At 38.2% G+C, this 14,943-nt stretch overlaps 1 protein-coding gene across 1 annotated transcript in view; it reads left to right on the top strand.

Annotated features, from left to right (window-relative positions):
• LOC137382596 (dnaJ homolog subfamily C member 13) overlaps positions 1 to 14,943 on the top strand; it is a 155,466-nt gene that overhangs the window by 128,820 nt on the left and 11,703 nt on the right. The window contains exons 47-52 of the mRNA XM_068054739.1: positions 3,346 to 3,420; positions 4,616 to 4,728; positions 5,825 to 5,994; positions 9,747 to 9,789; positions 12,997 to 13,170; positions 14,359 to 14,538. Coding sequence (XP_067910840.1) covers positions 3,346 to 3,420; positions 4,616 to 4,728; positions 5,825 to 5,994; positions 9,747 to 9,789; positions 12,997 to 13,170; positions 14,359 to 14,538 — 755 coding nt within the window. The remainder of the gene's footprint in view (positions 1 to 3,345; positions 3,421 to 4,615; positions 4,729 to 5,824; positions 5,995 to 9,746; positions 9,790 to 12,996; positions 13,171 to 14,358; positions 14,539 to 14,943) is intronic.

Raw genomic sequence — 14,943 nt, forward strand, 5'->3', positions numbered from 1 at the left:
GCTTGAGTTACCACTTTTCTTGACCTCCCACCACACAATCTTGCTTTGAAACTCTAGCCTCTCATTCTATTCATTCTTCACCCTATGTGAATTTACAGAAAAATATGGCAAAGACCACTTCTGACACCAACTACAAGGATTCTGATGTAGCCCAACTTGTCTGTCGGCGAATCAACCACCTGCCACTGATCTTACCAGTTATTTCAGCAAATGTCCACATCCACAGTTCTCGCTATGTCTGAATTCTATTAACCAACTCCACATCCATATTCTCACCCTTTTTCTAACTCCACATTGTCCCATTGCTCCCTCCTTGCTCAATGCTACCAAAAATGCAGAATTCTGTGCAGCATACGCAATAAAAATATGAATATAACACCTATTGAAATACTTTTTAATTGCTTAATCTATTTTAGGTTATTTAACCAACACTCAAACGTCCACTTCTGTGACGTTTTTTGTAGTTTAATCTGGTTTACACCGTTTCTTTTTAGTCAACATTCACTTCGTTCTATTCAACAAAACTCTCCGACCACAATAATACCACCTCCTTCATGTCTTAGCCATGGCTCAGTTAGTTGCATTCTCACCTGAGTCCGAAGGTTGTGGGTTCAAGTCCCACTTCAGTGACTTGTGCACAAAACTCTAGGCTGACACTGTAGTCTCGTACTGAGGGAGTGCTGCGCTGTCTTTCGGATGAGACGTTAAACCGAGGCGCCGTCTGTGCAGATGGGCACAAAAGATCCATTGGCACTATTTCAAAGAAGAGCAGGGACGTTACTTATCTCTCAATCAATATCACTAAAACAGATTATCTGGTCATTATCACATTGCTCTTTGAAAATTGCAGCAGTGACTACTACTTCATTGGCTGTAAAACACTTTGGAATGTCCTAAGGTCATTAAAGATGCTATATGAATGCAACTTTTTTAATGCAGCTTATTTATATTTTATTTCATATAAACTGCAGTATTTTCTGTACCAAAGAAACCTGAGTATTTATGTTCATATTGCATTTCTCCCTTCCACTGCCTCAGACAGTTCTGTTCCTTCCTTCCTCCCCTCTTCGCCTCTCACCCCCATGCTTAGAGGCAAGTTTGGTTTAAGCACACTCGTCAGCTCATTCACTTGTGTAGATTTCTTTCTAGTTTCTTTATAATTTAACTTTGCAATGTAGAGAGACTTGCAAGGAACAAAAAATGATCTTGACACATCAGAATGTCCATAGCCATCTTTTTGGCGAGGAAAACCAAACACAACAATCACACTACTTTTAGAGTAAAAAAGTAATCCTGTCTTCTGACTTGTAACTTTTAGAGTCATAGTCATACAGCACAGAAACAGGCCCTTCGGCCCATTGTGTCTGTGCTGACCATCATGCACCCCTCTGGGTGAAAAGATTTTTCCTCAAATCCCCTCTAAACCTCCTGCCCCTTACTTTTAATCTATGAGAACAAAAGAAAAAGTAGAAAGAAACTTTAATTTTCAAAAAACTCTCCAACGATAATTAAATTCTGAAGGACTGAAACTCTATGGGCCGGAATTTTATGTGGCAGCTGACGCCCCACCCACCAGCTTAAAAGTCTGCCTCTGGCGGGCCTGAAAGCCATGCAGTGATTTTGTCTCCAGCCTGCTCCTGGGGACGGGAGTGTCAAATTCCGGCCTATATTTCTAAAATTAAATTTTCATTGCCAGAGAGGTTGTTTGCTTGTATTTAAGACTTATCATGCCAGTAAAGAGAAGTTGAACTTTACCCATGTAATCCTTTTCTCTCTCCTTCTCACCACCACCCCCAAACCCCAACATATTCTGACTTATTTTCACAAAAAAAGGTCATTTCTTGATGGTTTCTTCTGCCTTAAGGAGCTGTCAAAGGACATTTAGCCTGTAATTGACTACAAACATTCACAGCAATAACACCTTGTGGCCTTAAAGGGGGTAGCATAGTGTAGCAGCAGAATAATACACGATGCCTGCCATTGTATATCCTGTCCTTTTATAAAACCACAAATCTGGCTTGCTTTGAGCAATTCTACACAGTTAATACTAAATTATGGGTGTCTTTGTCATGTACATACGCCTACTCTGAGCCAAGTTGAGAGTACTTGGGCTACCTTTGCATAGCGCCTGTAAAGTTCAAGTGAAGTGACTAATCGCATCAGTAAAAGTTGCAATTGAACTTGGGTCTCAGAAGGGAGGAATTGGTATGTTCATAAAAGCAAAATACTGCAGATGCTGGAAATCTGAAATAAAAGCAAGAAATGCTGGAAATACTCAGCAGGTCCGGCAGCATCTGTGGAGAGAGAGAGAAGCAGAGTTAACGTTTCAGGTCAGTGACCCTTCTTCAAAACATACTGGTATTGGTATGTTCAGATAGTTTGTAGATGATAACCTCTTCCCCACCCCCCACCCCCCCCCCCCACCCCCCATAATGGAAGTGAAGCAGAAATCCTAGAGTTTTGATCCTTGAACTGAGCATCTACTATTTATAATATGTTTTAAAAGTTGATGTGGGACATCAATTTCATGGTATCGTCAGGCAACCTTTGCAACACTACATTGTGGGTGCCTACTCGTTATCCATTTCCTGACATCATCTCGGGTCAGCTAAATGTTGAGTCCTCTCCAATTGTAACTTGACTCAAGCCACCTCTTACCATGCCCCCTTTGAATGCAGTATATTCCCAACTGCTTTCTTTCTCAATTCTATCTTAAGTCCACACTGACTACTGTCATGTCCTACCTCTTCCATACTTCCACCTACATCTAGAGACCCAAATTGTCATTACTATTGCTACTCCAATCTGCTTCCTAGCTCTAACCTAATAGTTTGCCATCTTGATGACCACCCTGGTCTTAAAAATAAAACCTAAAAATTGAGAATATCTCTATAGATGGGCGCACAAGAACCAACTAGGATATTGAGAGACACTAACCGGGCGAGGAAAAGATACGAACAACGATAGAGTAATAAAATTGTGCGGAACATAGATCTGGAGAGTGGAAAAGAAGCAATGAGCAATTACAGCATGAGACACTGGAGGGAACAGGCAAGGCATTTTGGATACAGACTGTTCGGAATTGGACAATATTGCAGATAAACAACATTTCAAAAAGGAATTGAACAAAGAGTAGGGGAAACAACAAAACTGCACTAGGAAATGAAGCTCAGCACAACCCGGTGTATTGTATTCGTCGCTCAGACAGCAAATGCAGATACACTGGCTTTAATTTCAGCTTTTTTAAAAAAAAAAATAGTGTCTTTTACATTACAGATTTTTAAATCCATGATTTAAAAAAAAAAATTGTATGAAAACTCCCGATACTTTGTTACTGTCTCTTAGGTCGGCAGCTTGTCCTTGAAACCCTTTATGCTTTGACGTCAAATACAAAGATCATAAAAGAAGCCATGGGGAAAGGTAAAGCAATATGCTTGTCTTTTTGTCTTATTTTATCTCTGTATATTGGAGATAGCTAGTTTGGACTCCAGTATGTAAATGTATATTCCAGTACTTTGCTGCAGTAACAATGACTGCCTGTGCTCCGTAATTACTGAATGTTTTGTAATTACTCTGAAATACACCCCTCCAATTTTCTGTACAAAATTGAGTGCTTATATGTAAGTTAATGCTGGCACATATGAATAGTTTTGCAGTGGTAATTGTAGGTGAAAAGTGACAATCAAATTACTGAAAAGAATAGAGGTTTGAAATAACACAGATGACCATTCAAACCACAGTACAGTAAATCCATGCTGTAATGTCCTGGCCATTTGGGTTGAGTAATTGAAATTAAGATGGGATTATTTTCAAGATATAACGAAGTAACAGTTTCTGTCCACATACTGCTTTTCAATGCAGTTTACATTTAGCAAACTATAAATCTTAGGATTTAGAGGGACATGATGCTCGGTTGCAATGCCTACTGTTTAGAAAATGGTATAACATTGCATTATCCCATTTTTATCACTAGTTTATTCTGGAACTTTGCAGTTTTCTTTTTAAGGAAGTCGTAGTCATTTACGGCACAGAAGGAGACTGTTTGGCCCATTGAGTCTATGTCGGCGCTCCATGGAGCAGTCTAGTCAATACCACTCCCCCCACTCGATCCCTGCAAGTTTATTTCCTTCAAGTGGCCATCCAATTTCCTTTTGAAATAGTTAATTGTTTCTGCTTCTACCACCCTTGTAAGCAGCATGTTCCAGACCATTACCAGTCACTGGTTTAAAAAAAAAAGTTCTTCCTCACATTCCCTCTGTCTCACCCTTGTCCAAAACCTTCAACCTGTGTCCCATTAGTTAATGGGAACAGTTTTTCCCTGTCTATCTTATCTACATCTGTATTTAGAAGTGTGTTTGGATTGCCAATGAAGTAAATGGTAAAATGCCTCAAATGGTGGTGGTGCTCTTCTAAACTACAGACTAGAGGGAGTTTTACTCTGCATTTAATACTACAATTCGAACGTTGGCACACAGGCCCCTCATTTGAGTTCAAAATTTAGAACATAATAAATCAGCCAAACTTCTAATAACAGTCTTGGCTGGTCTGTTATATATATTTGAGAATTTATTTCCGAATAGCAAACTTAGTTATTTACTATTCTGCTTCTGTGCAGGTGCCCTTATATATCTACTAGACATGTTTTGCAATTCGACTCATCCTCAGGTTCGAGCCCAGACTGCGGAACTCTTTGCCAAAATGATTACAGACAAACTCATTGGACCAAAGGTGTGTAATTTGTTTAAGCACACAGTTGGCTTTGTGATTGGGCAAAACATTTGGAGTAAATGTTGAGACCAGAAATTTATCCCAAATTATTTTTAATTTAACATTACTAATAGTTTTTGTTAGCATGAAATTTTTGAAATTGGGATTGTTACAGGCAACGTTAACCCAACAAAAGGGCCTATGTATTTGAGGTGAAAATAAGATACTTCATTCAATACATTCAAAAGTAATAGTAACAGTGGATTAGCTTGATGCTTCAAACAAGAAGCTGAGGTCTGTGGCCTTTTTGCAATTTTGTAAGCGTTAAGTGATCTCTTTCCAGAAAGTCAAAGTACTTTTGCTTGTTGTCTGTGCAAGTGGACCCAGTGTAGCTTTGATGACTGTCCTACTCAGTAAGATTTATTTGTCGGTTTTTTTTTAAAGTTAGACTTCATAGTGTTTCGTTTTTTTTGCTATTGTTTCCCCCTTTTATTTGTCCAAGCCAAATCTTTATTTTTGTCCTTGCCATTAAGGCACTTGTTAGCTTGCTTTATTTTACCCAGAGACAAACCCATTTTCGCATTCTCCCATCGTTCTAGAACTTTTCCAGCAATTAGTAACTGTACATGGAGTTTAAAGGTGGAACCACTTGTTCAATCTCAAAGCAAACAAGAAGTTTAGAGTTTGATAAGCAACTTCAGGAGATGCCAAAGTTGCATTTTTCCAACACAGCCTTACTGTTCTTTCAATATGAGATTGGTTTATCCTTTATAGGAGAATATCACCATATCTATTCATTTGGTGATGGAGTTGGAACAAATTCCCAGAATGGGAATTCGCATGGCATCACCTGTATTCAAATTCAAACCTCCTTGTCCTGCACGGTGTGTCTGGACCCTTCACACAGGTTGCTTGATTTGTGTAAATAAAATTGTATCTGGAGCATGCTACTTACCATCTCTTTCTAAATATCTGCCAAGAAGGAAATGCTGTTTCACAGAATGCTGTGTGAAAATGATATCCTGTGACGTGCTTGTCCGTTTTCAGTGGTTGTGATTTTAGTACTCTTATGAAGCACTCTTAAACTGTTTCATTAACTATTCCACTCATAATTTAGGTGCGAATCACATTGACCAAATTTCTACCGGGTGTCTTCATGGATGCCATGAGGGACAATCCTGAAGCATCTGTGCACATATTTGAAGGGACTCATGAAAATCCAGAGCTGATATGGAACGACAACTCCAGGGAGAAGGTGTCTACAACTGTCCGACAAATGATGCTCGAGTGCGTAAGCTAATGGTGGCATTGATTCCCGAGTTTATAGAATGCTCTTGACTGTTTCTGCTCACATTTAATGGGAGTTTTAATTTTGTATGTAGACATCCAAGATTGAGTAACTTGAGACTATACCAAAAGGTTCCTTGTAACATGCGATATATTTCATGTTCAGAGCTGCTATTTTCTACAATTTGGCATATATGGACAAGAATGCCACCCAAGCTATTGCCTATAGTTTAGGAAGATGTGTAAATCTTCCTTTTGAAAGCTTTTAAAAGGCATGTGCCGTATGGAAGAATCTTTTAAGCTGGAAAAGGCAATTAACGTTGGAGCAGGAGTAGGCCATTCAGCCCCTTGCACCTGTTCTTTATTCAGTGAGATCATGGCCATTCTGTATTTTAGTTTCTGTATCTTACCTGCCCTGGCTCCATATTCCTTAATACTAATGGCTAGCAAAAATCTTATCAATCTCAATATTTTCATTTATTAATTGAATTAGCATCTGATGTTTTTTGTAGGAGAGCGTTCCACACTTCTACCATCTTTAGTGTGAAGAAGGTGTTTCTTAAGTTCTCTCCTGAATGCCCTTACTCTGATTTTAAGGTTCTGTCCCCTTATCCTGGACTTCGCATTAGTGGAAAAACTTTGTCTTCATTTGCCTCATCAATTCCTTTCAAAACCGTAAAAACCTCAATTAAATTACCCCTTAACCTTCTGTAATCCAAGGAATACAAGCCTAGTTTATGTAAACTCATAATTTAGCCCTTGGATCCATGCTAACTTTCTGGTCACTGCATTCCTTCCAAGGCCTTTCTAAGGTGTGGTGCCCCATAATTGTAGACAGTACTCCAGATGTGGTCTAATTAGGGCTTTTGTATAGTTGTTAACAAAACTTCCTTTTTTTTAAATAATCTAGCCCTCTAACTATAAAGGCTAACAGTCCATTTGCCTTTTTGACTTTTTTTGTATCTGACCCTTACGCTTTAGTGATGTGTACATTGAGCTCTGTATCCTTTTATAATATAGAGACTTGGGAACAAACCCTTCATAACATTCTAATAAACTAGCCCTACTACCTGCTCACCATACCCCCAGTCTTTTCTGTCTCCACAAGCTCCCAATTTCCCTTTATCTCATTCTGATCACTTGAATTACCTTCTTGTAACTTATTCCACAACTTTTGTTCACGGCCTGCATCGCTTTCCTAACTTCCCTAATTTTACATTTGTGTTCCATGGTACATGAATCTTTCACAGGGAACAGTTTCTATTCATCATATTGCAACCTTTACTTGCATTATAAATTATCTCTTCCCAAGAAAATAAATCCATCTTCCTTTCCTGTTGACTGAAATTTCTGAAATTGTATTTGCTCACAAGGCAATCGTATGCTTTCTGTGACTAAGTGATCACTGCACGCAGTATTGCAGGTTGGATCTGATCAACATCTTGTGCGACAATATAACTACTTCAGATTTGCACTCTTCCTTTCTATATTACTTATTTTTTCTTTTTAATATATTCAAATACTGTGTTGATGGCTTTATAAATTTTGCACCACAACTTATAAATCTCTCTCAATCACACTGTACACCTAATTCAGTTTGTGCACATTCTTGATTGACTTTTTTTCTCTCATGCTAAAGTTGTATTTGTCTGCAATAAATTGCACCTGATACTTGTTGGTCTAGTTTAACTATTCAGAATGTGGTTGCATTTCAAATCATTTGCTCTGCCTCCAGTTTGGTTTAATTTGCAAGTTTTGGAATTCTGCTTACAATGCCCTCATTCAAATCAATATTAAAAATGCAGGAGTCCAAATACCAACCATGTATACAAGAAAACCATATAATCCAGAGTTTCCAGACTTCAAAAGACTGTTCATAAATGAGACCCTTGTACAAACTAAGATCAGTGGGTATCCAGGTTAAGACTGTCAATAGACGAAAAGTTACTGAAAGTGAATCAGTTAAATATAAAAGGTGGAGGCTGTACAGACTTGAGACATGGCAAGTATTTTTGAAAAATTGTAAGAAATAGATTTTCATTGGTCTAAGCTCCTTGTTGTTTTCAGTTCTGTTCTTTGCTGCTGAGAAACCATTTCCCAAACATTGTTGTATTTTTCTGCCCTGTCAATATCTCCACTTTGCAACAAGATCAGAACAATATTCTTGATGGTTGTATCTGATACCCTGAGTGCTTTCCTGTTGGCCATGACTTTTGGGGAAAGTAAGAGAACAGTATCTTTGGTTGAATGGCGTTTGCTTATGAAAAGCAGCAGAATAAGCCATTACAGAAGGAATGATTTGCACCTCGTCCTTAAATCTTTCACAGCTCTTTGCACTGGTTGGACAAACAAACCAAAGCTTCAGCATTTGGTTATGGTATCCAGCTATATTTGACAGTCTTTCCAAAATATCCTTTACCAGCCTTTCCTTCTATTCTGAAGGAAGGTACCATCTCTAGAAAAGTACCACTATTAACTGGCCTAAACCTAAGTGCTGACAGTGTCTGGTTTGCAAGGCAACTACATTTTGAAAAGCAATTGTCTGCCTGACAGCTTAAGATAGAATAGTTTGATGTTCCAAGCTGGCTTTAAAACTGCTTATTATTTATGTAATTATCACAAATTATTTTATATATTCTTGATGTGCCTTTCTATATGGAAATCGAACAAGTGATTACTTCAGGGTTGCTCACCTTGTGTATTCCTTTTTGGAATGGAGTTTGGCTTCCATGTATAAAGCTTCCTACTGCCTACCTTTTGATTTGTTACTCACTGGAAGCAATTGGAGCTTATCTTTCCCCACCTTAATTAGTGCTGAAGTGGTCTTCAAAAAAGCAGAGGTGTTATAACAGACTAAGATATACATATACGTTGGAGAGGGAGGAAACCACATGATGTGACACTGAGGTTGTGGGCACAACATCCTGGGCTGCTTCAACTTTGCTGACCCATTCCTTTTGTTTGTGGGAATTGATTTACATTTGTGCAAAGGCTAAAGAATGAGGAACATTGTTCCAAAAGTAGACAATTTAACATGGTTTCCTGCTCCAATGTGCTTTGATATGGAGACACAGAACTAGTTTTTTTCCCTTCCTTTTTCTGGACCTAAGGCATTCAAGACTATGTGGAAAACTGTGTGGAGAGATTGGTTAAAGAAGCTTCATGGCTGAACTATTAGTGTCTCAAAACAGATGGATTGAATAAAACGATTTGAGAGAAATAAGGACAGTATTTTTGTTTTAGATGTATTATGATGTAGGTTAATTTCAAGATCAAGTTATCCAGTAGAGTTCAATTTTGTGGGATTGGGTGATGGAGTGTGTTAGACATTGGTTTTTCACCTCTAGGGCCTGAGTTCAGTGCCAACCCAAAATGATGGAATGAAAGTCTTTCACTGTCTGGGTCATATGTGAAATGAGTTTGGCTACTACTTTTTTGGTATTTCCAACACCTTCCTATACTTTGCACTAAATTGATAATCTCACTTAGGCCTTAAGATGACTGGGAAATGAAAAGATGTCCAGTGCAGCACAGTCTTAGAGAACAGTCTTATTGAAGTGAAGGCAGGACGCAAGGACCTTTGCTGTACATTTTGAAAAAACTGAGGTTATTGGGATAGTGGTTTCAAAATTGGAAGCATTCCATTCCCCAGTGCCAGCATCCACCAGTAGCTCACACATGCACAGTAAGAATGGCACTGCTTTAATAAAATTGAGACTCTTCAATTAAACTAGGTATTCTTTCTTTTAAAGCCACTTCAAGCAACAGCGCGACAATCCAGATGTGAATTGGAAGGTATGCAGAGATTGTATAAATAGATTTTGAAACTGCAGTACATAAATATGATTTATTCTCCTGACTTTAAGGGGGAATATGGTCATTGGGCCTGGGGCTGATTTGGTGATCCCTGCCACATGACATGGGAATGGTCATGATAAAGCCTTTCATTTTAAAAACTTTATTTGTGAAAGTTTGAGAAGATGGAAGTGACAATACGAGAAACGGTGCATTTTTGCAAAATTCCAAAATGTAATCCATGCTGTCACGAAGTTATGTTGCAAACTCTGCAAACTTATTGATCTTCATATAAATCATCATTTCTGCAATTTTGATAATTGTCAAATCTGATGCTTTTAGGCAAAATAGTTTTCCAAGAGATTACAATTTGTTCAGATTGTTTGGCATCTAAAATTTCTTGCAAGTGAATCAAGTCTTTGAAGTAATAGCTTAGAGGGATGAGCAAAGCTGTGTGCAACAAGTGGATATAAAATGGGCTATGAATGAATGTCGCTTGGGTTTATGCTACAGTAGAAATGCTAAATGCTAGAAATTCAAGCTAAATTTTAACTGGTTCACTGAGATCAGTATGAACATTGTGTTCTTTTCAAAATATTTGTAGTTATCCACATAGCTGAGAATAAGTGTAATTCAACATGGAAAATTACCACAATAGAAATTTCACTACCAAAGAGGGCCATTTGTCCCACTATCACCATGTTAATACTAGTGTCAGTACTACATCGGTTATATGCTTAAAATCATCTTTTTAGAGCGCAGCAGTTGATCTTTTAACCCATCATCTCTGTGCTGGTTCTCTGAAGGAGCAATCTAATTGGTCCAATTTCCTCAAACACTTCTCTTATCCCCCTTGTACTTTTTTTCTTTTCTCTTCTCCCATATACACAGTCGTTTTCTTTTAAAGAATTATTCACTTCAAGCTATTAAAAATTCTACTTTCACTACAGTTTCTACCAGGGCATTGAATGTGCCAACAACACTGTATATTTTTTTAAATTTTAAACTCCATTTGCTGTTCGGCAGGGATCTTAAATTTATGCTTTTGTTACTTAATGGCCAACAGGAATACTTTTTTGTGATTTACTTTATCAAAACATCTCTTTTTCACCTCTATTAGACAGCTTCTTAACCTTTATTCTAACAAAATAGAGCCCCGCTTTCACCAGTCTTTCCTTTATAACTGTAGCTTCTCATTGCTGCTATCATCTTGTACACCTCTTGTATGCAGTTTATATGGCTTTGACTTGCTTCCCAAAGTAAGGTATCCAAATATAGACATGTTCTAACTACAGTCTATTTTTATTTCCTGTACTCTTGATTACTTTTTTCAAGGTGTTTAATTCCTTCTTCAATGGTATGATTGATTCAATACGAATAACCACTTGTGGTAAAACATTTACCTTAACTTTTTTTGTGGAGAGAAAATTCTTTAAGCATTCCCGTTATATGTTGGGTACCAATCCTGAGCTTATGCTTAAAAATTGGTGAATATGATGCACAAAGTATCAGTCCATGCGAGAATGTAGTTCTTAATATGAATTAGAGGGGAAAGCACATGTTACAGGATATCACTAAGATTGAAACGAAAACGAATGAGGTAAATTGAGAAGTCAGATCTTCATGCTGGATGATCAGCCTTAGTGTTGGCCAGGATGGAGATTGCTGAGCAGGGCATTGTCTTATCTCAAGTATTTTCGTGTATCCTGATGTAGCTGTTGACCTCCCCAGATGCAAGAACTATATTTGTTCTGGGCAGACTTGAGCTTTAGAGATAGCTACCACTACTGAAGAAAAAGTGCTTGGCATGAAAGGGGAAACTCAGCTGAATTTGTGAATAGGTGAAATATTTGGAAGTTAGCACCTTGCATGAGACTAGAAAGTACACATGCAAGGGCAGTGTGTCAGAGGGATCCATCCTGTTTGTGAATGAAAGACCTACTGGGTATGAAAATCTAAATATATAGGACAGTGCAAGGACCAAAAGTTCTCCAAGTCCAGAGAGTGAAGCATCCAAAATGCTGGGCAGGGATTGACTTTACGCTAATGTTAGAACAAGATGAAGGAAGGTTTGTTTTTAATTGTTGAAATTGGAGTTTCAAAAGAAAAGTGAGCCCAAGACCCTCATTCTCTGTAGAGTTAGCAACTGCATCAAGATGGGGAGAGGGTCCCAGAAGCTACAGTTTAAGGGGCAGGAAATGTTTCTTTCAATAAATATTCTGCCTTTAGTGAAATTCACAGTACGAGTAAAGAAAGGTCTATTCACTTGTAAGTTGAACTACAGGCTTGCCAAACCTCTTTCCAGTTTCCTGCTTCTGAACAAAGAGAAATAGAGAGGGGGGGATGGGGATTGCAGCATATCATTGAATATAACTTTTTTTGGGTCCCCCTTACCAAAGACCGGTTTGGTTTGGGTTTTACAAATGCCACTGAAGATCCATTTCGTGCTCTTGCGTCAAATTGATGTATGTGACCTACTGGGTGATGGGTTCCCACCTATCTTGGGCATATGCCCCATCACCAAGGATGTCCAATGCATATATCTGCTATCACCCACGCAGTAAAAGAATGGGTGGTTAGACTGATTGAACTTCTAATAGAAAAGCAAATAGGAATATTTTCACTGCTTGTAATTTGCACATTGATTTCCTGGATTAGTCCAGCTTTGTTCCTGGATTGCAACACTCCTCTTAACTGTGAGGTTTTGATTTGAATCCTGCGGCTACTAATGCTCATTGTTATGTTTGGATTTGGCTTTCCTCATTCCCAACAACAATCACAGCAGTATATATGTCAATAATATTTGAGAATTATCTGTGTTAACAAGGGAAACCGACCATGTTTCAGTATTGTTTTTTAAAGTGTATTGTTTTTAAAACTGTCCAGTGAGCAGATAGTGATAATAACACAATTGCCCTGAAGTTCTAATCACAAATTTTAGGTCATGAGTTTGCAATCAGGATTTCAATGTTTGTGGTATCAGGGATAGGTCAATGAAGGCTGGATGTTTCTTCACAGAAAAGTAGGGGAAAGTGGCCTAGATGACTACAAACCAAGAGCATGATCACAAGTAGGGATAAGTTGTAAAATAGATTTCCTACTCTGAATTATGAATTGTGGAATAGAGCATGGCTTGTTTGAAGAAGTGGGGGCTGCAAAGGAGAAAATTTTTTTTAGTGTAAAACTAATGTTCTCCACCCTCTGCAGTTGCCTGAGGACTTTACATTTGCCCACGGTGAAGTTGGAGGTGAATTGTCAGTAGGAGGAGTCTTCTTGAGGATCTTTATTGCACAGCCTGGTTGGGTTCTTCGTAAACCTCGGGAATTCCTTGTTGCACTGTTGGAGAAACTCACAGAACTGCTGGAAACAAATAATCCTCATGTAAGTGTATTAGTGAAAATATTGTTTGACCGTACTGGTGACTCTGCGGGAAAAAGTAGCAATTACCTGTTCTGTTTAATTTGAATGCAACTTCATGCCCTATAGTAATCACATCTGAAATAATGTAACTAAACTATTAAGTACAATAGTAAAATTTGTAGGGTATAATTAATACTGAAAAAGATTATGCCAAAATACAAGACGTTAACAAGCTTGCAGAATGAGGAAGTAAATGACAAATGAATTTCAGTGGAGAAAAGTGTGAGGTGTGTTAGTGAATAAGGAGGCCACCTACTCCTTGGAAAATAAGTCTAAATTGGGCAGAGGTGCAAAGGGATCTACGGGTACAAACTCTCATTAAAATGTAGCAACACAGGTAAACCAATTAATTAGTGTAAACAAAGCACTTGCATTTATTTCTATAGAAATTAACTACTCTGCTTTTGGAATTCATATTGAACTGTATCTGGACTCCATATTACACAAGGGATATAGAAGCATTGGAGAAGATGCAAAAACTATTTACGTGGATGATGCCAGAACTGAGAGGGTGCAATGATCAGGCTTGGGCTCTTTTTTCTCTTTTTAAAAAAAAAAGACACAGGTGACCTGATAGAGGTCTTTAACGTTATAAAGGGGGTCAATAGAGAAGATGCTTCCAGTTGAGGGGGAGTCTAAAACTTGGGGCCATAAATGCAAGGTAGTCACTAATATATTCAATAGGGAATTCAGGAGAAATTTCTTTACTCAGTGTCGAGAATGTGGAACTTGCTAACCCATGGAGTGGTTGAGGCAGATAGCATGGATGCATTTATTAGGAAGCTAGATAGGCAAATAAGGGAGAAAGGAGGAGAATGATATGTTGATAAGGTGGGAGGAGGCTCGTGGAGAGAATAAACAACATAAACCTGTTGGGCCAAATGGCTAATTTCTGTGCTGTAAAATTCTATGTAATACATTGTGTCCAACCGTTGGTTCACAGCTGCGCATCTGATATAAAGAATTATTTAAGCTTTCTCTTGGGAGATAGCATGGAAGGGGTCAACCTTGTTGAGTTGAATGGCTTTTTATTCTATCCTTGTACAATTTGTGTAGATTTGTTTCTCAACAGGTTACATTTCATAAACTAGTGAGAAATGAAAGCCCATGCCTTGTGCATGTTAGTAATTGGTTTGTTTTTCTGCACAGGGTGAAACTTTAGAGACAGTTACCACAGCAGCAGTCTGCCTCTTTCATTCCCAGCCTCAGCTGGCAGACCAGGTACCTCCATTAGGCCACCTTCCTAAAGTTATTCAGGCTCTGAACCACAAAAACAATGTCATCCCCAAGTCATCAATCCGGGTCATTCATGTTCTTTCTGACAATGAGGTAAAGATTTATTTTATTGCAGTGCTTAAATATCAGTTTTGCTTTTCTTCTACAGCTTTCAATTTTTAATGTTTTTAATCATTAGATTCTGAGTGATACAATTTCAGAAACCTTCATCGCTTATGTTATTTTGTACTGTTCAAGTAATGAGTGCTATTCACCTCCATTTGTTGTCTATGATTTTGCTTGCTGCTAATACATCTAATTTGTGCTGTGAGATAGCTTCCATCATTGAGCCCATGCTCCCTATGACCTGAAATATGTTCAGTATATAGGATATTGCATGCCACAGAGTGAACAATCCTTAGTATATGGAATACAGCATATAGAAGGGCAAATAATTCTCTCTTCTGTAACCTGCTACTGGCTGAGTTCTACTACATTTCACATCACTGCAGAAGATGA

The sequence above is a fragment of the Heterodontus francisci genome, chromosome 2, assembly GCF_036365525.1.
Source record: "Heterodontus francisci isolate sHetFra1 chromosome 2, sHetFra1.hap1, whole genome shotgun sequence".
Taxonomy (NCBI): Eukaryota; Metazoa; Chordata; class Chondrichthyes; order Heterodontiformes; family Heterodontidae; genus Heterodontus; species Heterodontus francisci.